Source organism: Asterias amurensis, chromosome 2 (genome assembly GCF_032118995.1).
Source record: "Asterias amurensis chromosome 2, ASM3211899v1".
Classification (NCBI taxonomy): domain Eukaryota; kingdom Metazoa; phylum Echinodermata; class Asteroidea; order Forcipulatida; family Asteriidae; genus Asterias; species Asterias amurensis.
Genome location: NC_092649.1, coordinates 1,253,258 through 1,279,274, shown reverse-complemented (window position 1 = coordinate 1,279,274; position 26,017 = coordinate 1,253,258). Strand labels below are relative to the sequence as shown.

General features: G+C 37.7%; 1 protein-coding gene across 3 annotated transcripts in view; it reads left to right on the top strand.

Annotated features, from left to right (window-relative positions):
- The window catches only part of LOC139953349 (MAP kinase-activated protein kinase 2-like), a 37,844-nt gene extending 11,870 nt beyond the window's left edge, over positions 1 to 25,974 (top strand). For all 3 annotated transcript variants that reach the window (XM_071952860.1, XM_071952870.1, XM_071952867.1), the window contains 7 exons: positions 9,313 to 9,452; positions 15,408 to 15,466; positions 15,645 to 15,848; positions 18,032 to 18,107; positions 18,863 to 19,073; positions 19,428 to 19,508; positions 20,450 to 25,974. In XM_071952860.1, the coding sequence (XP_071808961.1) occupies positions 9,313 to 9,452; positions 15,408 to 15,466; positions 15,645 to 15,848; positions 18,032 to 18,107; positions 18,863 to 19,073; positions 19,428 to 19,508; positions 20,450 to 20,578 (900 nt within the window). In that variant the 3' untranslated portion in view covers positions 20,579 to 25,974. The remainder of the gene's footprint in view (positions 1 to 9,312; positions 9,453 to 15,407; positions 15,467 to 15,644; positions 15,849 to 18,031; positions 18,108 to 18,862; positions 19,074 to 19,427; positions 19,509 to 20,449) is intronic.
- Positions 25,975 to 26,017: the final 43 nt, after the last annotated feature.

The window sequence follows — 26,017 nt, the reverse complement described above, 5'->3', positions numbered from 1 at the left end:
ATTACTACCAGAATCTTTTCAAGAAGGGAATAAAAGGGTAGCGATGAGTTCTTACACGGCCGTTTAAAGCCAGCAGGGTCGAATTGCCATGTGATAAAGGCCCGAGCCGAAGGTGAGGGCCTTTAGTGCATGACAACGACCCTGCAAGGTTTTAAACGGACGTTTAAGAACGAGTCACTGCTCTTTTATTCCCATTCATAAATGCCCTTTTGTTAAAAAACGTTAAAAGAATACAATTACAGACACTTTGACAGTTGAAAATTCGAGGTTTGAAATAATTTTTTCAAAAACTTTGTGAAGAGTCTGTTGCGCGTGGATTGTGTGTACGCGTGCGCGCTTATAAATAGATTACGCGCCTGTGCTTATAAGTAGATTACGCGCTGTTACTAATAGCTATGAATTGCGTTACGCGTGATAATCTTGCGGGCCTGATAGCAGAAGCCAGCTGGTTATAAACACTGGTCATTATCAACCGCTTAAACACCCCTACGTGACGTGCTCTAGACCAATAGGAGTAGAGAAACTGTCTGGTGTATTTATGAGTCTACATTTAAACATCAACTATAAGAACCAGCATTGAGACATGTAAAAACTGCAACCGATTCCCTCTTAACATGTTTAATAAAGGAAAAGGAACATGACTTCACCTCTAAAAACAGTTTCTCCTTGACATGCTTGAGACAGAATGTTTTATTGAACTTGTGTGTATCACCATGTACTATAGAGTAACTTACTCTATCGTATCATGTAGCGGAAATAAGAACTACGACACTTTATGATGTACATTGTATGATTTATGTGCAAAACAAAATGTATACAGTTCAAACATGTACGCTGTATGATGTCACTTGTGCAACTTATATTTCAAATCCAAGACTAATTGCCTAGAAACACTTGTGCTTGTCAGTCAAAAACCATTTATGAAGACAATTTAAATTTAAAATCTGCAAATTTACATCTAGTGTACACTCGTATGTATTGTTTATTCTCTAGGATTTCTTGTGTTGCTCCTTCCATTCCAATACGTGTATCCAGTATTATACTATTTACAGCTGAACACAAAAGTGAAAAATGACATCCGGGACTAACCGTTCTTATGAAACTAAATTAACTCACGTCCATTTATAGCCCGAGTTTTCTAGCCCGAGGTTTGTAACGATTTCCCGTCGTGCCCAAAGCTGATCGTATCTGCTTGTTTTGGGGGGTTTAGTGATAAATCGTGATGGCATTAATATTACCATTTTATTCATAAGGTTCTTGGCGATGCGTGACTTTGATATAGTTCAGATTAGATTTTTTAAATGTCAAGGAAAATGTTTGTTTGAGTTCAATTGAAAAGGGATAAAAACTCTTGTAATGGCTCATTTTGAATTATTTTCTCCTTTTACTAAGAAAAACCAAACCTAACATCCTGAAAATGGTTTTAATCATTATTCAAATAGGAGGTAGTTCACAATGATGAAAAATTATTTTGAAAACTAAACATCTTGCGCTCAAAAGGGTAGGCCTACATCATCATCATTGTTAAAATCAGCGTTTCATTGTGTGCGAAACACAAAAATTTTATGTAAAACACTGAAATAATAGTGTTGTTTTGAAAGAAGGATTTGTTTTACAAAATGTTGTTGAAGTAGACAAAAGATACTGTAGCTCAGTTACATAGTAGAGCGGCAGAACATTAATCCATAGGTCTTTGGTTCCAATTCCTCTAAATTTTTCTGTGTTTAACCCCAAACTATTTAAGAAGGTGAAAGGTATGATGATCAAAGATTGGTAAATACTCCAAATATGAATTATGACCAAAAAACTTACTTGGTGAAAAGCACTGCAGTTTTTGATGGTTTTGGATATTTGTTTACCCCAAAACATCTGAATCTGAGTGAAGGTTCATGTACAGTTGAAACATTCTGAAAAACTACCTTTAAAGACACTGGACACTTATTGGTACTTGTCAAAGACCAGTTTTCTCACTTGGTGTATCTCATGACATATTAATGCATTATAAATCATAGACCTGTGAAAATTTGAGCTCAGTTGGTTGTGAAAGTTGCGAGATAATAATGAAAGAAAAAAACGCCCTTCTAACACGAAGTTTTGTGCTTTCAGATGCTTGATTTCGAGACCTCAAAATCTAACTCCAAGGTCTCAAAATCAAATTTGTGGAAAATTACCTCTTTCCCGAAAACTGTGTTACGTGGAGGGAACCGTTTCTCACAATGTTTTATACTACCGACAGCTCCCCATTACTCGTGACCAAGTACATGTAAGGTTTTATGTTAATAATTATTTTGATGAATTACTGATAGTGTCCACTGTCTTTTAATGGTTTGAAGCAAAAATATTATTTTCAATAGATAGGGTCCAAATGGAGATCAATAGATTTTGCTTGTCAGTAGAGACTTGTGCTCTAGTTTGTAGCAGTCCCTTTTGGCTGATGTGCCCTTTATTTTGGCTCTTGACCAGATTTCTTGGAAATCTCCCAATGTGGCAAGATTATAATAATAATGGGGCTGCCTAGCAACCTGATAAAAAAAGTGCTACAAGGTCCTTTCCACATCCTGGTTGGATTGGAATTATGTACACAAAGCTTTGCCTTTATAAAGGTCAAAATCAGATTAGAACGTATCAATTGAATATATGGACAATAACAATAGGTTTTACAAAACATTTTTATATGATGGCTGCTCTTCACACATGTACACGAATTCTCATAAGTAAAAAACACTTGTGACATGTACATGTACTAGGGTTAGAGTTAGGGTTAGGGTTAGTAGGATACACTGGGGATGTGGGAACATAGAGGTGTGTGAACATACATGTATGTAAAGGATAATAGGGGTGTCGGAACACAGGGGTGTCGTAATACATACGTGTAGGGGTGTCGGAACATGTTGGGGTGTCCGAACATCGGTGTCAGAGTTTAGGGGTGTTGAAATAAACATTGGGGTGACGTGTCGTAACATACATGTAGGCCTACCTACAGACACGTAGGTTTGTTGGAACATAGGGGTGTCGGAACATCTGCAACAAATAGGGGTGTGTCGGAGGCGTCAGAATTGTAGGGGTTTCAAAATATACATTAGGGGTGGCATAGAGGTATTACCACTTTTTTCAACAATCCGAATGGCTGACTTCTTTGAGGATTCTAGCATCCCAATCACATGGAAATTGATTAAATAAGCTAACTCATTAAACATGATAATATCATTATATCAAACGTGTGTTTGGTTCTTATGTTCAACTGTGTCAGCTTAATTAAAAAAAAACAAAAAAACTTTGTACACATGTTCATGTACATGCTGTAGTACAATTTGTATCATGATAATTATGCCTGTATAATTCTTTGTTTTTGACACCGTATCATTAAATGACAATAGGCCTACTCATAGTATTATTACATTGCTGCATATGGTACTGTACAACATGGATTTTTCATGCGCAGGACGTCCATGCATTTTAAACTACTGTACATAGTACATATGTGTACAGCTACTGGCTATGGCATGGATTACCATGTACATGTACATGTACAGTAGGAAGGAACAAGGAAGGATATAAATGTATCTTGGTTTTGAAGACTGTTGACTTCAGCTTATAGTGATTTCTGGTAACATGTATTATACCCTACAGTGTAGAATCATATTGTCGTTTGACCCACTTCACGTCAGATGGCGTAAATTTTTGCAATTTTTTTTTCAAACCTGCAGTATACATGTATGGTGAATGTTTTTATTGTCACCAGGAACAACTTTGGAGTGTCTTTATACATGTACACCTCCCAAACAGTCCATTGCATAGTGTGTGCACATAAATGCACGACTGAATAAACCATATTGATTATGACGTCAACGTTCAAATATCTGCCCTACACCATGGCGTTTGTGCGCGTGTGCATGCGTGTGTTCGTGCATGCGCCGTAGAAACCAAACCGGAATGCTGCGTGCTTCATTGATGTTCGCGTTTGGACGCACATACGGTTTGCCCTACAAGGACAAGATGGTGACTTTCATAGCCAAAAAAAGGGTTTATTCAATAGGGTCTATTCCCTTTGTCTTAAGAGGTACTGGAATTCATGCTACATGTAGATCTTCCCTTTTTCTGTGTTTTACAATGTATGGTTAAGAATTCCAGACCGTTGTGCTTAAATTGTTATACAAATGTGGCTTACTATACAAGAGTGGATGTGATGCTCACCATTATTATGTATTCAGTTCAATGGGAGGTGAGTCCGAGCATGGTCCAAGCATTATTCTGAGATTCCAGTCCAGCTTACGGCATATTATTTATAGCCATGGCTTATGACCGAGGTATTGCGATTTACGGTTAGCGCGTACTCATATTTTCTCACAAGAGAACATCAAATCCCACAAACTATCATTTGTCAAGTCAGTGTTTTATTAGGACAATTCAAAGGAAAATGTTGACGGCATAAGCTCAAAAAAGATCAGACAAAAACAACACTGTACATGCATGACATGTAGGTGTGGTAACTTGTTTTTTGAAGGAGTGGCCAACAGTACACTTGAGTGCCAAATACTACAAATGATGTAATATACGTACCATGTATTGTAGATTGTGTAAATAAAATGTGAGAAATGTAAACCAACAATGTATTTATTCATGTTTGTGGTCAATGCTTAATCCTAGGAACGTCTTGTCAAGGATGACCACAATTCCCTTTTTTTATGTTTCCACTTCCTTGTTGATCATCATCATTAAATATTTTGTATTGTTTTAACATGAATAACACATACATGTACAAAGGACTCCCGTACAAAGGTGTACGTTTAGTAATAACTCTTCAAATTAATTGTAATAAAAACTTTTAGTTAGAATTAGAAGCCTTTATTACTGCAGCTTTCCATAGTATTCTATACATTCGATAGCTTTTATGCTCCTAAATTTTGATCTGAGAGTATGGGCCGATTTCACAAAGCAATACCACAATTTTTCAAGAAAGACTCTGACTAGGGTCGAAACGTCAGGCCATTAATAATTTTTAGCAATAAAATTCATCGCAAGACAAATTGTCAGTATCACCATAGTTATTTGTATTGTATCACACTTTACTTAGCAACTACGATTGATTTGCAGGTACAATGTAAGATCGATGTTACATGTAGATCTTTTTGAAATCGACCCTAGAGCACTTCTCAGATTGTGTATTCCTAATGAGGATTATTGGTTTGTAACTGCTCCAGATCTTCGGCGATATCGTAAAAACGCTTCCCTTCTGAAATGAAATTTTCACAAATGTTAGTTTTATTGTATACATTGAATATCTACATAAACTTTTATAGATGATGAAAACAATCGAACGGTTTCAAAATCAAAGGTTGTCTTTGGGAACAGCGCAATGGAAAGTCTACTCTTAGCCTTCACAGGTACATACGTTCAAATATAGGTCAGTCCTATCACTCAATAAAACAGTCCTCTTTTTTTTTGACCAAGGACTAAAAATAATGCCTGGAATGATTTTTCTCCTCTTAAAAAAAATACAACCCCCACAAGAACCCAATGATGTGCAGTGAAATAACATAGTGTTACATGTTGTGGTGTACATAGTGATGTTATGATAACCTTTATATAGTATTTCAAGACCATTTAAAGGAAAGGTATATATGGATGTATGTTTGTGCATGTGCATCTTAATGTACATGCCTGATACTCCACGGAGGCAACGAAGGCGATTGCCTTCTTGCCCCTTGGTCTTTGCCTTGGTGCCCTTGAAATGCTTCGGTAGAAATTTAGAATTGCCTCAAAGAGTCCCTTTACGAAAGGGAAAATGCCTAGGTGCCCTTTCCCTTTCAAAAAAAACCATAAAGCATACAGTACAGGCCTGAATGGCATATGTACAATATGTCTGTATGTACATGTAATGGCATTATCAACTTGTGAAGCCTACAGGAGCTTTCGATTGTATGAAACATTTCGAGAAACATTTTACCTCAAAATAATGTGTTGGTACACGTAGATTACACTTGTATGACAAAATAAAAATATTTGATTGCCCCAAAAGTTGAATCTGAGACAGCAATGCTTCTCAGATTGTAGGGTCGTTCTTCCTGCATGGGATATTCATTGCCAGACTTCAGCGATACATGTATCTCAAAAACGTGACAACCTTTTAAAATGAAATGGTCACAGGTTTTCATTTACATGTAGTTTTATTGTATGTATTATAGGATCGGAAAAATTGAACAGTTCCAAAAAATAAAGGTATATTTTGCCTTTAAAGCCATTGGACACTTTTGGTAAACAGTATTTTCCAAAGGCCCACACTTCGAGTATCACAACTTCGGGAGTCGGGAGAAAACCCACCCTTGTTTACGCACGTTGCGCCGTGTCATGACATGTCTTTAAAATAAATCCGTAATTATCGATATCGAGAACTAAGAATTGTTTTAATGTTTTCTCAAAAATTAAAGCATTTCATGGAATAATATTTCAAGAGAAGGTGATGTCTTTCACCATTACCTTCTGTAAACCCTGTAGGTGATTTGTAAATCTTTGAACTTCTTTTTTGTTTTTTTCTGTTCCGAAAGTGTCCAATGGCTTTATCTGCAGTGAACATGTGCCCATGTTAGTATATGTTTTAGTACTCTAAGGTGAAATGGAGCAAATTTAGACAGTATGAACAAATTGCTTGTAAAGTCAGCAACAAACGCTTGGGGCTTAAAAACACATGGGGTTGAAATGGTCAAGGATTCTTCTGAAGCGTTTGGAATGTGCTGGGAGGTTTCAAGTGTTAACCAGGGCCCAATTTCATCAAGCTGTTTAGCGCAAAATATGAGCGGACGGTAGCTTGGCTGGTTACCTGTTTCTGCTGAGCAAATTTTGTCTGTGCTTAGTAAGATTTTTGCTTTACAGGCTTAATATGAAAATGAGCCCATCACCCAAAAAACATAGAGTTGCTTAGACGTGGAAAATATTGCCTAACAATGGTCTGCTAAGCAGAAATGAGCAGGATACTAGTCACAAGTTGTACATGTGACATGATACTTAGGCTGCTTACCTTATTCTGGTAACTCTACATTTTTTTGTGCTAAGCTACATTTTGGGGCTTTAAAGCAGCTCTATGAAATTGGGCCCTGGTCTGTTTCCCTTAGGCAATTACATGTATACTGTTTGGGAAGGTACACATTTGGTAATTACGCAAAACAAATACTAACTTAAAAACTGAATTGGTAAATAGCATGGAGAGCTGTTGGTAAAATATAAAACATTGTGAGAAACGACTCCCTCTGAAGTAGCAGAGATTTGAAATGGAGGTAATTTTTCTCACTAAAATAATGAAAGACTTCTAGCTAGAAGTCTTTTGTTCCTATCTGAAACTTTGAAATCACATAAATTCGTCCAACTAGGTGTTTTTTCTTTCATAATTTTCTCCCATCTGCGATGACCAATTGAGCTCAAATTTGCAGGTTTCTTATTTTATGCATATGTTGAGATACACCAAGTGAGAAGACTGGTTTTTGACAATTACCAATAGTGTACCTTCCCTTAAAGCCATAGGGTGTTTAGGCACCTTTTCACTGCCATCTTTTTTAGTTTTCACACCATACATGTACTTCAAAGGCTGTTTCCGAATGAACGGTTGAGGCTTGATCCTCGCGTGAACAAATGTTGAAAATAGGATGCCAGGGCTCTCATTTGGTGACTCAGCAACCAGAACTTGGGTTCAATGCACTAATTAAACCACTCGACCACGACACGCCACATCTTGTAAAAGAATTTATAGTGGGACTTGTGGGAAGTGTGCAGATTTTGTTTCCTTCACATTCGTTAATTTCAATTCGCTTTATAATTATCCCAGATAGGAAATTCATTTTGGCCTTTTATACATCAAATTTACAGAAATTACATTATAAATATAAAATAAAAATATGTTTTACCATAAAACAGTATAAAATACACTAAACGCCATAAAAATATATATGTACATGTAAGGCAAAGTATGCTGAAACTATTGTGACATAAAATAGGTGTGAGACATGCACTTGTCTATTTAGGCATTACACCACCGCCAAAAGTTAAGAACAATTTTCCTCTAACTTTCACATCACACTGTCATCTCGCCGAGAGTCGCCTTTCACAGACTGGTTACTTCTGTCATAGGCCAGCACCTCTGATTCATATTGTTAGTTTACATGAACAGTAAATCATTTCAAAAAATCAGTTTTTTAACTTTTTGTTTCACTCAAGAAATGTCTTCCTTGTTTCGTTCTTCACTCCTAACAACAGTGCATTGTCAAATTGAAGTGTAAAACACTTGTAGCATTCCCCTTTAAGGCACTGGACACTATTAGTAATTACTAAAAATAATTTTTAGCATAAAAAATTACTTGGCATATTACATGTAAAACATTGTGAGAAACGGCTCCCTCTGAAGTGAAGTAGTTTTTGAGAAAGAAGTAGGCCTAATTTCCCATTAAAATATTTGAGTTAATTGATTTCGAGACCTCGGCTGAGGTCTGGCAATCATGAATCTGAAAGCACACAACTTCGTGAGGCAAGTGTGTATTTTCTTCTTTTATTCTCTCGCAACTTCAACAACCAATAGAGTTCAAATTTTCACAGATTTGTTATTTTATGCATACTTTGAGATACACCAAGTGAGAAGACTGGTCTTAGACAGTTACCAAAGGTGTCCAGTGTCTGTAACAGTGGGCCACTGGGGACTTTCTATTGAGGAAATCTAAAAGTCTTTGGAAATTTATTAAGAGGGGAACCAAGGCCAAGACCAGTGGCAACAGACTGAGGCTAAGGCCTTTGTTGCCTCCGTGTAATACTCCGACCTGGTGTATACACGTATTGAGGTGCATTTATCAGATGCATTTGCCAAAGTTGACTGTATTGTTTGTTTTGATGATCTTCCCTTTAATGGAACTTTTCAAACTCCCACAAGGGGATACAAACTGGCAACAGCCGATCTGTCTCATATATGTACATGTAAAAACATTGGTTTAACTGTTTAACAGATTATGAGTTGCACAAATCAAGAAAGTGTGATTCAGTAATAAACTAGATAATACTTATTCTCTAGTCCTTGTTAAAAAGCAGCGTGAAGCTTAGTATGATTCAAACCCCAAGTCTTGTTATTGTGAATCCTTCTGTCTAATCAACTGGTCCAAAAGGCTAAAGGGTGTTGTTCATTGGCCAATCCTGTGCGCCATGCATACAAATATGTGCATATCAACTGTTTCGTCAGCATTTTACCAGCAAGATGCCAGTTGGATGACGTCATTGCATATTAAAGGTCTGTGACCCCTAGCATATATGAATATTCATGATTCTATTTTTCTTCATCAGGTGCTACTTGAAAACCAGAAAGCCCAGAGGGAAGTGGATCTTCACGTCCGAGCTGGGAAGAACTACAACATCGTTGGCATCGAGGACGTATACGAGAACATCTACAATGGACACAGATGCCTTCTTGTTGTCATGGAATGGTACGTAAGAAAGCAACCAATCAAAAACAGCCAACCAGAGTACTGCTTAGCAATTTCTTTGCTAAGCAAGAAATGTTCGGGGCACCAGTTGCAACATCGATTACCAGGCACGCAACTCTTCCGCGTTTCCGCGTTTTAAAATTTTTTTTTAACTTTTGTTTCGTTTTTATTTTATTTAGCCTTATATATGCCTGGCATTAACAGTGTACAACCACAATCATGTAAAATAAGCCTAGTACATGCTAACAATGCACCTAAGAGCATAATAAACCTCAACATTTTCTAGGGTACCATTGTGGGTATCATGTCCCGTGGCGTTTCAGCTGCCTCGCTCCGCACTTGCCTTGTGCCTTTGAAAATTGTCCTCTTTTTTTTTCAACGGGCAGTTGCATGCCTGGATTACTTGTTGGAATTTTTGGAACAGTTTCTGTTAAGCAAGATATTTCTTTGCTTAATATGCTTGTGCCTAGGGCTCTAATTTGGTGGTAAAATCCACAATATTATGCATGACTTGCAGCTCCAATTTGTCACTGGCCGAGATTTTTTCTTACACGAGTAAATTAAGATGAGATAAAGGTCTAAGTAGTTCAGCAAATAGACCCAAACTGTGATTCTCAAGTATGTCAAGCACTAAGACTAGATTGCTTTCATTTGTCTCATAGCGGTTAGGCCGTTATTCGATACTGAAAAATTGAAAGATGGTTGATGTCAATAATGTTTACTTTAAAACATGTTAGTTTGTTGGCAGGGCCCAAATGGAAACCATTTTTTTTACTGATTTGGCTCACCCTGGGTAATTAAAGGAAATAAATATATAAATAAACAAATGTCTGTATATCGACATTGTTTGTAAAAGATATTACACAGTGAGTTTTTTTTTCTCTGTTTGTTAAAAACACACAAGACCATCGGACTCAGGTCTAGTCGTGAGTTTACTGCCCCGATGCTAAAATCACTAAAAAAAGTTAAAGAAACATTACAAAGTTGTTTTGTTAGCAAAAAATTGCTGGCCATGTAAGCACTTTAGGTAATCCACCATATACAGAAACTGACAAGCCTGTAGAAGTTCAAGATTGGCGGCCATCTGGGTATTGAGTGAATAGTGAAAATTGATAACAAATTTTGCAGTGCTTTGATGCCAAAACAAAAATGAATAAACATTCACTGAGCGATAAACTCCAAATGCGAAACAGATTATGGGATGTTTTCTACTATCATCATCTTTAGACCATCTAAGTTTTGTGTAAATCTGTGATCTTTACGATTTTTGCTTCTTACCAATTCTGTAACGGTACTTTAAGGTCAGGTTTTAAAACTAGGGGCAGTCTGGTAACCAGAAGCAGACCCTTTTTCAGACCTTTCGACCCATACAATACCTTCAGTTTAAGGGCGCCGCAATGTCGCCATGAAACTGGGCCCAGGTTTTTTTCTGAGCACCCTGCATTTCAACTCAGTTGAAATTTAACCCTCCAAAAGGCAGTAAAATGAGCAGAGGATTCTGTTGCATTGCAAATTTAACTAGTTTAAAGGCAGTGGACACTATTGGTAATTACTCAAAATAATTATTAGCATGCAACCTTACTTGGTAACAAGTAATGGGGAGCTGTTTATAGTTTAAAATATTGTTAGAAACGGCTGCCTCTGAAGTAATGTATTTTTTTAGGAAGAAGTAATTTTTCAAGAATTTGATTTTAGACCTCGGAATTAGATTTTGAGGTCTCGAAATCAAGCATCTGAAAGCGCACAACTTCGTGTGACAAGGGTATTTTTTCTTTCATAATTATCTCGCAACTTCCATGATCACTTGAGCTCAAATTTTCACTGGTTTGTTGTTTTATGCATATGTTGAGATACACCAAGTGAAAAGACTGGATTTTGTCAATTACAAAACGTGTCCAGTGTCTTTTTTAAAGTGTTGGCCCTGATACTTGATGTTGGAGCTGCCATGAATGTACCAATTATGCAGGAGTTTGCTGGGGACTTTTAAAAATATACATTCCAGGGTTGCCTGTACCCTGCTAAATACAACTTGGTGTGCAACAGAGTGTGGCATTTAGGTTGACGACCTGTTGATTAGTATGAGAATGAAATTGCAAATAAGGACCTTATAGCACAGTGCTCACTGAGCCAACAAAATGTTCTGAGACCAAAACCTACAAGATGTATCGAGACCAAAACCTCAAACAGACGCATGACAGAGAACTGGAGTGGATTTCACAAAGAGTTCGGACAAGTCTTATCTTGATATACATTTGTAGGAAGAATTACATGTACTCGTCCTAACTTAGGACTAGCTTTTCCATTTTTGGTATCTCTTAATTCTTTGTGAAATCGACCCCAGAGTCTCAAGCTCCAGTTTCATAGACCTTCTCAACAGTTACATACACACACATGTAGCAGACTGGGAACTAAGCACCAAAAAAAACAAAAAAACATGGTACATGTATGTTAGCTATCAGTCATAGACTTTAATTACCTGCAAATTAAAAATGTTCTTTGGGCGAGTGTTTTTTTATGAAATTTGTCCTCTAAGCGGTCCAAGGTCTTTATAATAAAAATTATAATAATAATAAAAAGCAATTTAAAAAGTGCATAAGTGCAGATCAGGGCCGCAGATTCGTGGAGCAGCTTTTATAAGTACAAAAAGTAGGTACAGTAACAAAAATACTCCTTGCCAGATAAAGATTTCCAACAAAACCAAACTACCTTGTCACTGGATTTCTGCTAAGCAGAGGATTGTAAAGCAGTATTTTGTTGCTTTAGCAGCTTAATGAAATTTGGCTATGCTCAACCTTAAGGCGCCGGATAAATAAGCAGAGTAAACAAAATAAAATAAAAACAAACAGAGTTGTATGGTTACAAAAATTACATCTGGACCAACCACTTACACAATGAGCTGCATTTTTGTTTTTTGAAGAGAAATTCTTTTGTATCAACATAGGCTTATAAAATAATTGAACGTTGCAGTTTTACCTCGATTATAATTATTTTACAATCTTTTTGTGGCTCCACTGATAAAATAAGATGCACACAAGTTTTCATGAAATGCATGTATGTAAATTGCACATAGGGCCTGCACACTAACGTTTTGGTTGGCAAAAATGAGGGAACATTGTGCTTTTTTTTACACCGCTAATGGTTGAACGGCGCAGACACTGATAGTGTGTCTGCTTAGTGCACAACTCTATCAAGTTTTCTAACCAACAGAGTCTGTAAGCATGCATGATGTAACTAGCATGTTTCATGAAAAAGGTCTGTTAGCTCATGTCAGGGGCTCACCCAGATCTATAAGCACACCAGGGGTTGACTCAGGGAAGCTAATCTAATGCAGCCATAGTGCCATTCAAACCAATAACTTACATGTAATGTAAAACAAAAGGTCAATGATTGAAAGGAAAACAGTGGCATGGGGTTCATCCCTGTGATAGGCAGGACAAGCAGTTAAATGAGGGTGTGAGATGTGGAGACCATTACATGCAAGGTTGTAGCTAGGGCAAATTGGATGCCGGCTAATTTTGTCGAGAGCATGGTCGAGAGGGTGGGTGTACATGTAGGGGCAGCGTAGCGCCTCACAACCCGGTGGGATCAACAGGGGCAGCGTCTTTGGAAGCTGAAGATTTTTACGTTTTGTTTAAGCTTTGATGGGTTCCCCAGGCTCTCTCTTGCCTATTTGTGCCTTGACATAGCCATTGTCAAAGGAAAAAACATGTCCAGGGAGCCATAGAAAATAAATACTTATTAAGTTTTAAAGTAAAATGTTAGGGTAAAATAAATAAAATTAATATTCTGTTTACGATTTAAATCCCATCTCAAAATAGGGTAGGTAGACTACTAGGCAGAATTTTTGAGTGTTGAATTTATCAATTGTAAAGCTTGCAGTTGCATATTATATTCATCAGAAGGCAATGCAGAGTGGAGAGACAAGTTCAGAAACACAGGATGACGGGACACAAATGTCCGATCACTGCCGCAAAATCTAGACTGATCCATTTCAAAAAGGAGCACATTAGTAAAATAGAAAAGCCATGTTTCACTGAGTTGTATTCATTGACAATTTCTCAACGAAGTGCATTCAATAAACTCAAAAATTTATTCTTGTCATTTCATTTTTTTTCAACAAGTATTAATAGACAGGAAAATCATCTAAATAAAATTCTAAATAAAAATTTAATGCAACTTCGACAACTCTACCAACATTGTCCGCCCATCAGAATAACTTTGTTTTCAACCGCCCGCCGGGCGAGTCAACCAAAATTCTTTATCGCCCGCAGGTTTTTTCACTAGCCTGCTGCATGTATGGTACAAAAACAAATTGAAACTAAAAAAAAATATTTAAAAAAACACAGAAGTGAAGTCCCTAAAGTTGGACGACTTTATCTCTTAATTTATGCCCTAAATTATCAACAACCATTTGAATGAACTTGTTGTTTGAGAATTGTTTGTTTTGAACATGTTCTGATCTCCGTTTGCAACAAAATCTTCGTGAATCAACGATCGGTCAACAACACACATTGAGAAATAATTCAATGAACTTTGGCCCGCAACGCCCTCTGTTGGCAGAAGTTGTCCATGTTACTAGAATTCCTCCAAAGCTGTGCATTGTGCATACAGTCTACAGGCGTGATGCACAACGTTCGCCAATTCTTTACTCCATTCGTGAGCGTGTGTTGTGAAGAAGGCTAGCCAAGAAAATCATGAATATGGATTTATTAACAGCCATTAATGGCCAATCACAGCGTGCGGAATCTTGGTTAAGATGGACTTCGGACTGTGTGTGTTACGTGCTGTGCATGCTGCATGAACCAGTGGGTGACCGTGTGAGTATTACCATGTGGTTTTGTGCATCATGGATACTACACGCACGCCAGAGATTGTGCGTGCTTTTTTTAGTACTCCATGAACTCGCAGCATTCAAGCGGCTTATTTTTAAGCAACAATCACGGAGAAGATCGCGGTTTTGGAGAGAAAATAGTTTTGATTGTTTTTACAGAAATAAAATACACATCTAATTAGGAGTTTTACATGATTGTTTTCTTTATTTTTCACTTATTTCAATGGCATTTAAAACAGTTTTACATAAATTTATCCCGGTCGGCAAAAGCTGGGGCCGGTGATAGCCGACCGGCTCCGACCGTGGTAGCTACAACCTTGATTACATGTATACATCAGAACTGCGATTTCATAAAGTGTGGACTGCCTCTGTTGACCCTTGTCTTGGTCTCGGTCGCTTGGGATCATGGCGCTTTGAAGCTATCAGGCGGTCTCGACAAAAGTGGAAATATTTCCTTGAATTACTCGTGCTTGAAATGCTATAGTTAAAAATGATTCAAACAATTAGTGTTAGTCTTCATGGTCTTAAACCTGATGTTTGAAAACAGTGAAAACATGCAAGTTTTCCCCCAACTATCTGACCATTTTCTTGTGACTTGAATGACTGAGCATAAAAAGGCAGTGGACACTATTGGTAATTACTTAAAATAATTGTTAGCATAAAAACGTACTTGGTAACGAGTAATGGGGAATTGTTGATAGTGTAAAACATTATGAGATACAGCTTCCTCTGAAGTAACGTAGTTTTTGAGAAAGAAGTAGTTTCTCACTAAAATATTTAAATTGAATTTGTGACCTCAGCCGAGGTCTCGAGTTCAAGGCATCTGAAAGCACACAACTTGTGCGACAAAGGTTTTTAATTTTTTTTATTCTCTCGCAACTTCGACCATCAATTGAGTTCATATTTTCACATGTTTGTTCTTTGATGCTTATTTGATGCATATGTTGAGATACACTCAGTGAGAAGACTGGTCTTTGACAATTACCAAAGGTGTCCAGTGCTTTTTTATAGTGTTTTTTTTTTCCTTGTTTGTTGTACCTTGTATTGGTCGAATAAATAATAATAACAACAATAACAAAGTAAAAAAAGTAAAAACAAACTTTTTGTTGTTGTCTTTATTATAGTATGGAAGGTGGAGAATTGTTCAGCAGAATACAGGAGAAGAACTCCTTCACAGAAAGAGGTAAGTTGAAGTTAACGAATACATATGTAACTTACAAAAGCAGAAATTGTAAGTTGAATTTTAATCAACTCATGGAAACCAGGACTAAAATGGAACACAATTAAACTATAACAATTTCAAAGGCAGTATTTTTGTCTTTTTTCATTTTGTGAATTCTTTTGTATTTAATTCCCTACAGAGGCAGCTGAGATTGTGCGTAACATCGCTTTAGCGATCCAGCACCTCCATTCCATGAACATCGCTCACAGAGACCTGAAGCCAGAGAATCTCCTTTACAGAGACAAGACCAGCAACTCGGTGCTGAAGCTGACTGACTTTGGCTTCGCTAAGATGACCACGACCGCCACACTGCAAACGCCGTGTTACACACCTTACTATGTCGGTAGGTGACCAACATCATTTAATCAAGTTTTCTTCAGATCCTTTTAAAAGGTCTTAAAGGAATTGCATACGTTTTGTTACTTAATATTTGTCTCAATCCCATGCCTCAAATTAACCCATGACACCCACAGCCACTGCTGTTGTGCTCGGTGCTTTTGCTGTTGTGCCCTGTACACAGTTTCAATACAAATTGAAAATTTAACTCATTTTCATTTCAAAAGATGGTAAAGTTTTCAGATAATGCTGAAAATCTGGACCGGTTATACCAACAAGAAAACAACAAAATTATTTTAGGTTGAGCAGAGGAAAATGACTAGAGCAGGACATGAACCTGCTATGTACAGGGCAAAATTTCATAAAGCCTGTAAGCACAAAAAATTTGCTTAGATCGGAATTTCTTTCTTTGATGAATATAGGATTACCAACCAAATTTTCATGTGATTTTCAGGATAAGCAAACAACAACCTGATTACCAGTATCAAGCAGTATGCAACAAATGGAAATTTGGTTGGTAATGCTGTTTTTATCAAGGAAGAAATTTCATGCTAAGAAATTTGGTTGTGCTTACAGGCTTTATGAAATGGGGCCCAGATAACCGTACCGGCGCTCTATCAACTGAGCCATCTAGCTCTAATGTTGGCTGTCTTCCTTCTGTGTCAGTCAATACACACATTTTAAACTTCATCACTACAGGAAGGCCTGTTCTATTGTATTAAATAATGATATTGAATGGTGAGACTCGGGGTTATGTTCTAAAATGGGGAATGGCTTTAAGCAGCCACAAGAGGGCAGCATACATTAAATTGTTGTGGCTAGGACCCCTATGGCTTTTCTGTACAGAGTGCATGCAATATATACTAAAGGAAACTTGTGCGCCATGTCTGTCTTTGACATTCCTGGCAAAGCAACAACTAAATGAACTAATTAAACCAAAGAAACAGAAGGAGACGCAGCTTGTGGGAAGAGGTGGCTTTTGAGTTGGTTCTTGAAAGTGTTGAAGGAAGTTTCCTTTCTGAGTTTGATGGGGAGTGAATATGACACATACACTGGGTGTAAATATTATGAACGCATCCGTAATTAATGCATGGAATTGTTATTGTTGTTACATCTGAGAATTGAAACTAAGGGACCCCCACAGACAACTGGCACTGTGACCCGTAGGCCTGCAGATTACCTGTGTAGAGAAGATTGTGAAATCTCAGTTTAAAGACACTGGACTGTATCGGTAATTTTTTAGCTCAATCGGTCGTCGAAGCTGCGAGATATTAATGAAAGAAAAAAAAACACCCTTGTCGCACCATGGTCACACGAAGTTGTGTGCTTTCAATTGCTTGATTTCGAGACCTCTAAATCTGAGGTCTCAAAATCAAATTTGTGGAAAATAACTTCTCTCTCGAAAACTACCCACTTCAGAGGGAGCCGTTTCTCACAATGTTTTATACTATCAATCTCTGCCCATTACTCGTAATTAAGAAAGGTTTTATGCTCATAATTATTTTTGAGTAATTACCAACAGTGTCCACTGCCTTTAAGGGCCATGTTTAAGTACATATTCATGAGGCAGTTAAAGGGTATGTACTTTTCTTAACAAACAACACATTGTCCACAGATTTACATTACATGGTTTTGGTAGTATCATAACTGGTTAAGGGGATTTTACATGCTAAAATAATTTTGGTCTCATGAGACTAAAATGATTTTGTGACTTGTTTTACTCATTTCTCAAAAACTACACAACCTTAGTTAGTACTATTCAAATGGAAACTTTCCACTATAATTATCTTAAACCCTGTAAGTTTAATGCAAACCTGTGGACATTTTGAAAAAGTACCCGAATCCTTTAAAAGGCAACTTGGTTCATGCAATCTCCCAAAAGAAAAGCCATCATTCACATTGAGACATTGTGTTTGAGACATTGTTTGAAAAATTACTTATGTGCTACTAAGTGGTCCTGTAGCATGCACTACAGTCTTTGCCTCCAAATTGCTGAAAAAGTTGCCTTGTGTGTCAAGGCCCAAATTAAGATATGGGAGGAAAACCTCAAATGGGGAAACCCATGTGATCAGGTAAGGGACTGAAACCTAATCCACAAGCAAGGGTCTGGTTCTGAAAGACAGGGAAGAAATTATGATGCCAAACTGATTGCCCAATAATGATTTCCATTGTTTTGTGTCTTTCAAACAGCACCTGAAGTTCTTGGCCCGGAGAAATACGACAAAAGCTGTGACATGTGGTCATTAGGAGTCATTATGTACATACTGTGAGTACTGACACTATTGTTTGCTTGTCAATTAAGCATATAAACAAGTGCTTGAGAAATGCAGTTGTCAAATATAAGTTAGTCCGTGTCCGAATGGGCAATGTTTTTGACTGCGTAAGGGCGCTCTCAATCACTTCCGTGGGTATATTCATTCATACCCGAAACAGCTATTAAAGATTGAAACACATTAGACCACAGACATCTACATGTAATCCTTTCCGGACAACAAGACATTTAAAGGAGCTGATACAATCCACCTCTAAAGCAACTTAAACCTATGGCGCAACAAAAGTGACAGAACGCCTATTGAAACTGAGCACGACAGATCACATACGCCCGGAAGTGAGAAACATACATGTACAACTAGATTTCTGCCTCATCATGTATTGATGTAAAGGCCACCTTAGCAACAAAAGTGTCCACTGCCTTTAAGTCATGAACCAGTACTAAACAGTTAAGATACTGTGGTAAACAGGCTTATTACATATAGATTGTTTCTGAGGTGTGTAACAGTGCACTTTCGTTTCAAATGAACGTCCTGTGCCAATGCACCAGTGTATGAGTGAACAAGCCAAACTGGAAACTACCTCATGGGTTAGCAGGTTTGCTTGTGCTCATGCGATTAACAATGATCGTAAGTGCAGAGTTTGACGGTAAGCAAAGCCATGAAAGTTGGCCCAGTCAGGTACAGAATAACCTTCTATCCAGTCAATTCCACCCCTTCAATCTCTACCTCTGTCCTTGCTCCCCTGTAGGCTGTGTGGCTTCCCACCCTTCTACAGTAATCATGGCCTGGCCATCTCCCCTGGCATGAAGAGACGGATCCGTAACGGTCAGTACGAGTTCCCCAAGCCAGAGTGGGACCAGGTATCCATGGAGGCCAAGGACTTAATCAACCAGCTGCTGAAGACCGATCCTGTTGACCGTCTGACCATCACAGAGTTCATGAACCATAACTGGGTCAAGGTGAGTCAGGACTTCATGTTGGGACTAGACCGAAGGCTAGGGTTGTTAGAGCGGGTGCCAGTAAAACTTAGACCTGGGCAAATCCAATGGTCTGAAATTCTTCAATTGAATAATAATATCTCACTGGACCACAGGCTTAGCCTGTTAGTTTTAGAGCCAGCAGCCAATTTCACATGACACCACCATTAATCTTGAGTTAGGACGATACAATCGTTTTTGATTTCCTTTTACAGCGCATAGGGACCTCACGGTGATATGCACTATATAGGAATGGTTTATTATTGTTATTATTACTATTATTATCTGAAACAATGACATCCTAATTGCTGCAATTTGTTTTCTCCTGATGTGCAGAAATATAACGAGGTACCCGAGACACCTCTGTGCTCTGTGCAAGTTATGAAGGAAGAGAAGGATCAGTGGGATGATATGAATGTAAGTCAAATTTTTAATATTAATAATGATGTTCTCTATTTATTGTCAATAACCAGAGCAAGTTTTTAATGTGTTGTGAAACGCAATGACCCAGTCGCAATGAGTTTGCCTTGGTGTTCCTGGCTGTGGCTGCTGGATGCGCTTGTAAACCATTGCTTGGTGTGCTAAGGATTAGGTCGCATAATTTTCAAAATCTTCGTCCCACTCACCTTGCAGTGAAAATAAATGATGCTTTGTATCCTTTCGAAAAGCTTGGTCTTTGAGAGAGCACATTGTTTTTGGTCTGTTCATGCTCTAAATTTTTGTAGGAAGCATGGCTCTGGCCATGCTCCTAACACTATTTATCTGGGAGGGATGTGTTCGGAGATCTTTCTGTGAGTATTGTTTTATATTTAAAGGGACACGTTGCCTTGGATTGGGTGGTTGGTCTTTGAAAAGCGTTTGAAACCTGGTTGGAAAGAAGCTTTAAAAGTAGTATACAATGATCCACACAAATAAGCCTCGAAATTGCACGGTTTTCCTTTAACTTTGCGAACTAACACGATCAGTCATTTTATGGAGTCAAAAATTTTATTCCACAAAATGACGTGCCGTGTTAATAATAATAATTTGGAGGGCTTATCGTCCTTACTCGCAGCTAGAGCTGAATTGTGAAGGACGCGGCTACAACGTGTTCGAGAAGCAGGCATGGAAAGGCGCATTCAGCTGCGCATTCAGTGTGGATCATTGTATTCTACTTTTAAAACATATTTTTAACAATATGCATTTTATAACAAACAGTCACAAACGCTATTTAAAGACCAACTCGACCGATCCATGGCAACGTGTTCCTTACATGATATATTGTAAGAAGTGTGTCTATCCCTCAAAACAATACTGAATTATATTCAATGATCAAACACAGTAAGAGAGTTAATTTCATTGTAAATTTCCACCCTCAGGATGAGATGACGAACGCGCTGGCAACGATGCGAGTCAACTACGACCAGATCAAGATTAAGGACATGACAGACGCCACCAACCCGCTACTACTGAAGAGACGCGTCAAAGAGCAAGACGTCAAGTCGTGATTCAGCTAGGACCCTTTCTTGAGCACCATATTTTTGCACTGGCTCATCTCCATTTTCAACCCCCTCCCTATTTCTGTCGCCTGGATTCTTACAGGAAGTTTATTTGAGATTGGAAGAGTTATCAAGCCTGTTGTGCTGGAGCAACTGGATCGTTACATTATGATATAACCTTTTTTGCATCGTTTTGTTATTGCTCAAGAGGTGGTATCAGTTTTTGTGTTTTTTTTTTTTTTGTAACATTCCTTGTTTTACACTTTGAAACCAAAGGCTTTGCGCTATGACCTTGTGGCTTTGAACCAATAGAATGTTTGAAACTCTTCAAGATGTGATCTTTGTTGTATAATAAGGTTTTGACAAACATCCTTGTGGCAAACTGCCCTTTCACTGAGGTACCCTATCGCCAAGTACAAAAACTGCCTGTCCTTTAGGGGAAGAAAAGAAATCTTAAGCCTGGTGATATTTTTGTGAGCAGTCTTTTAGCAGAGGTTCTGTTTTTTCCTGACGTCAGGAGAACACATTCTATTCTGAAGAATCATTTTCATGTTTTTGTGTTTTCTTGGAGTGAGTTGAATTCAGACCATGGCACACCTCAATTTTCTTCACGTCATTTTTTAAACCTCAGGGTAGACGGTAAGGCTTGGAAGTCCTGGGTATGCAACTCTAACTTCATTTATCAGTGATTAAGTATTTGTTTATTTGGATGACGCTCATCTATAGTACCTGATGTTGATGGTACGACAACCAACCCTCATGTAGGTCACAGGCACCAGTCTAAGAAACTAAAGGACCCATGCTTCATTTTAACTTCATGCCATGTGTGATTTAATGGCTTCGTCAGTGGCTGTGACTACATTGCTGGAGAGTCCCATACTCCATTGTTGTCAATGCAGCCAATGGCTCTAGCAGTAGCCAGAGTCGCTTGATTCCGACGCAGCTTTACGCTGACTTTTTGTGTGTGTGTGCTGGAAAGAAAGATGGTTGTCTTGTGGTAAACGTTTGCATAAACGAATAATTAACTAAATAAAACTATTAAAAAAAAAAAAAAATCTTAGAACTTTCAGTGTACAGAATAAATAGGAGTTTTTTCGATGAGAATATTTTGATGTTTTTTATCATGTTTTAATGATGGATCCTAAATGTATGGTCTTTGTTACAAAAAAAACGACGAAAAACGAAAGAAGAAAAACATTTCTTTAAGAGAAATCATTGATCTTCTTTTATGCGATCAATGATTGTTTTCCTATACATTATTTGTATATTAACTGCCTATTTGAATAATTGAAATAAGCACTGGGATTTCGTGTAAGAAACCTCATTGCAAGATTTTACCCGTGTGTGAGGAAACTATCAAGGTTTGGGGTTTCGGCATCATGAACTTATTTTGAAATTCTTTCTAATGTAAGCGATCTTGCAAAAGAATTCCCCTCTTCCCCTTTTTGAGTAGGTGGCAGCAGACTTACCAAGTAAACCCATTGTTCATGGAAGTGTGCCCATGCTCAGAAGTACGTCAATGATGGAAAGTTTGTGTTATGTCTGCTGCCAAACGCTTCTACCAAGATCCAATGTCTGAGGTCGGTGCTCAATTTCATAGAGCTGGTTAAGCACAAATTATGCTTACCAGAAGGAGGTGACCAACTAAATACCATTCCAGATACACCATATGTGACTGGTATCCTGCTCATTTTTGCTTGGCAGGAAATCTGTAAGCACTATTTGCTGCTTAAGCATCTCTATGAATCTGAAGCCAGGCTTAATTTCACAAAGCCGTGTACCAGAAAATGCTGCTTAGCAGTAACCCCCCAATAGTGTGGTACCGATGGCAACAGTATAAACTTTATGGAATGTTGGCTGGTAACCCGTTTCTGCTAAGCAAGATTTTGTTTGTGCTTAGCAAGTGTCTGGGAGTACAGTTTAATGAAAAAGGGGCCCTGGTAAATTTAGGTCGATCTACTTTGTGATTGTTTGAAAGACAAGTTCAGGTTTTGGAATGATTTAAATCGTAACGTGCATTTGTATCAAATTTGTACCAGTACCAATAATTCCAAGTAATATTCCCATCTGTCTTTAAAGCGCACTGATTTTGCAAAACAACTCCAAAAGCAAATTTTCCTTGTATTCTAAAAAGTAATTTTACTGTTGGGTTGGTTGATACTGTTACTTAAATAAAATTATTAAACTGAAATTTCAGAGCAGATTAATGTCGACTTCTGTTTTGCCAAAATTTTGATATGGGTAATGGCTGTGGATGTAGTTGATTATTTCAAAAGGATAGCCTCTTTAAGTACACTGAGACTCTTCTGTTCTTATGTCGTAAAATAATGTCCACATAGCTTCTTAACCTAGACACATTATTTTAAGATCTTATTAATTGACTTATTATATATATATATATATATATATATATATATCAGACTTTGTATTGTTTAATTTGTAACTATCGTTTACGTGCTGTACATGAAAATTAGTTCTTCTCTGGTACCAAGAAGTCTGCACATACCATTCAACCATTAGATTGCACTGATCTAGGCAACTACTGTGGATTGTAGAACCAGACTGAAGTATTAAATAGTTCATAGTACATAACACTCATAATAAACTAGTTCCTGTCTTAAGCTTTATCGCTTTGTTAAGAACTGTCACTGCAATGGTCCATGGTTCTGATCTAGTTTCTGTTCCTCGGTTACTTAAAAAATATGTCCTGAATTGCATTGGTCCAGGGTTTAAGTTCCATTTCTCAGTTATTTATGCATATCATGTGTTGCATTGGTGCAGGGTTCGAGTCAAGTTCCAGTTCTGTACCTCGGTTACTTATAAATATCCTATATTGCAATGGTCCAGGGTTCGAATCCATGTCCAGTGTCTGCACATTGGTTATTTATTCTTAGTTTGCAATGGTTCAGGGTGTGAATCCGGAGGAGTTTGTTCTGCAATGGTCCAGGGTTCAAATCCAGTGTCTGTATCTGAGGTACTTATGAATGTTCTAAAATTGCATTGGTCCAGGGTTGGAGCCCAGTTCATGTACCGTGGTTTGCAATTAACAAAAAATAACATTTATTGCAATGGTTAAGAATTTGAATCCAGTTGAGATTGGCAACAGATAGGGGGTTCTCCAAATGGAGCTGATAAGTTTGGTTTGTCGCAGATACAACTTTGTCACTTTCACTCTCGCTGCAGCGGTTCAGGGTTCAGATCTAGTTCAGGTCATGAAGGTGTGATCTCCATACTGGAGTGGATTAGATCACTGGTGCTCTCATAGGTTCAGGGTTCACATCTGCACCGTGTTGATGAAAGTGATGTTAAGTTTTGAATAGTTAATTTTAACATATTTTAGCTTATATCACGCAGATACGGAAACAGTCACATGCTAAATTTTTAGTTCGTAAAGTTTTCCGTTTGTAAATGTACAGACAGCTCATGTGCACACCTCATTATTAGTTTAACTGCAAAAGTCACATGATGTGATGTTCTAGTCACATGATCTATCACGTGTCCGTGTTAAGTTTTTTTTAGTGCGACGTGTAGACTTTAAATTTAAAAAGAGAAAAGAGGAAGTAAAATTTGATTTGGTCAAATCTCAACTCAAACCACCGTTAGTGCATGCCCACTTTCACACGCTGTTTAAATTATGCAAATTATGACGATTGAGCGTCTTTCATTGGGTACCTGATTTGGAGAGGTGTTTATTCATCAATTGTATAACTTTTTAGTTCCCTCTAAATAACATTGACTTATAGTGTAAAAATTTAATCGGTCTGTTTTGAAAGTAAGAATTGGAACCCGATGTTTTTTTGAAAAAGAGTAAGCACAAGCTGAGCCAAAATTTGTTCCGTGTTTTTATTTTATTTTTAACTTGTTTAATTCTGGTTTTAAAATTAAACCATAGCCAGAATCCATTGTTGACTTGAGTGTTGTATTAAATTTCATTTGTTACTCTGGAAATCATTATGTTAAAGGGAAGTATACTCCGAATTGTAATTAATATCCATTGTGGATTTATTTTGTTTATGATTACTTTACATAAAAAACCTTAACCTGAAAAGGGGGGGGGGACACCTTAAAAGAATAATTCTAACTACCCTAAAATGTTTGTTTGTCTTGAAATACAGTTATTATAAAAAAAAGAAGATATTGGCTGAGAATCCTTTCCCCCCAAATAGATCAGGAACTTCCTTCTGGGACCAATTTCATATATCCATTAAGCACAGAACCTTACTAAGGCCAGACAAATCTCGCTTAGCAGACACAAGTATATAACCAACCGAATTTTAAAGGAACACGTTGCCTTGGATCGGTCGAGTTGGTCTTTGAAAAGCGTTTGTTATAAAATGCATATGGGTAGAAAGATGCTGTAAAAGTAGAATACAATGATCCACACAAACATGCCTCGAAATTGCGTGGTTTTTCTTTTACCTCGTCGACTAACACGGTCGGTCATTTATGGGAGTCAAATTTTTGACTCGCATAAATGGCCGACCGTGTGTGTTCGCACAGTAAAAGGAAAACCTCGCAATTTCGAGGCAAACTTGTGTGGATCATTGTATTCTACTTTTAAATTATCTTTCTACCCATACGCATTTCATAACAAACGGTTACAAACGCTTTTGTATAGACCAACTCGTCCGATCCAAGGCAACGTGTTCCTTTAAGATCACACTTGTTGCTGCTTCCTCACTCATTTCTTGCTGAGCAAAGACATTTGCTGAACAGTACTTTGTGATAAACATGGCTCAAATTCATTGAGCTGCTTAAGCAGAAAATATTGCTAAACAATTTCCGCTAAGCAAAAATGAGCAGGATACCGTAACAAATTACACTTGTGACATGGTAGTTTGGCTGGTTATCTTATTATGGTAAGCATGATGTTGTGCCAAGCTACTTTTGTGGCTAAAGTAACTCTATGAAACTAGGCCTTGTTTATGAAATCAGCCCCTGCATGGGCTGGGGGTTAAACTACAATATTACATGACTTTGACCCTTACACCGATGTACGACACAGGGTTCTGTGGTCCTGCAGAGAAAACAATCCACACTCTGGCAAACAAATACTCCACATCCCACCCGATATGACTCTGGAGTTGTATTTCTCTAGGGTAGAACCTGAGTAAAACAAAACCATCACATGGAGTCGGCCGAAAACTGTTCAAAATTGCAAGTAGTTGAAATCCTTTTAAAGTTTTGTTCTATCCGCGCCTCGCCTCATCCACAAACAGACGGGGCGTCAACTTATAAATGCGAGTTTGTTTGGTATTAAGAAATCAGAGCTTCATATTGTTTAGTATTAAAAAAGAGATGTGTACACCTCAACTGATTGTTTTGAAGACAGAGACTTGAAGGAATTTAGGAATATTGATGTATAGTTGCAATTTTATAATAATAAAACCATGCTGTAATCAAGACCATTTTGAAAGTGTCAATTTTGTAATAATCCGTTTAAGAGTG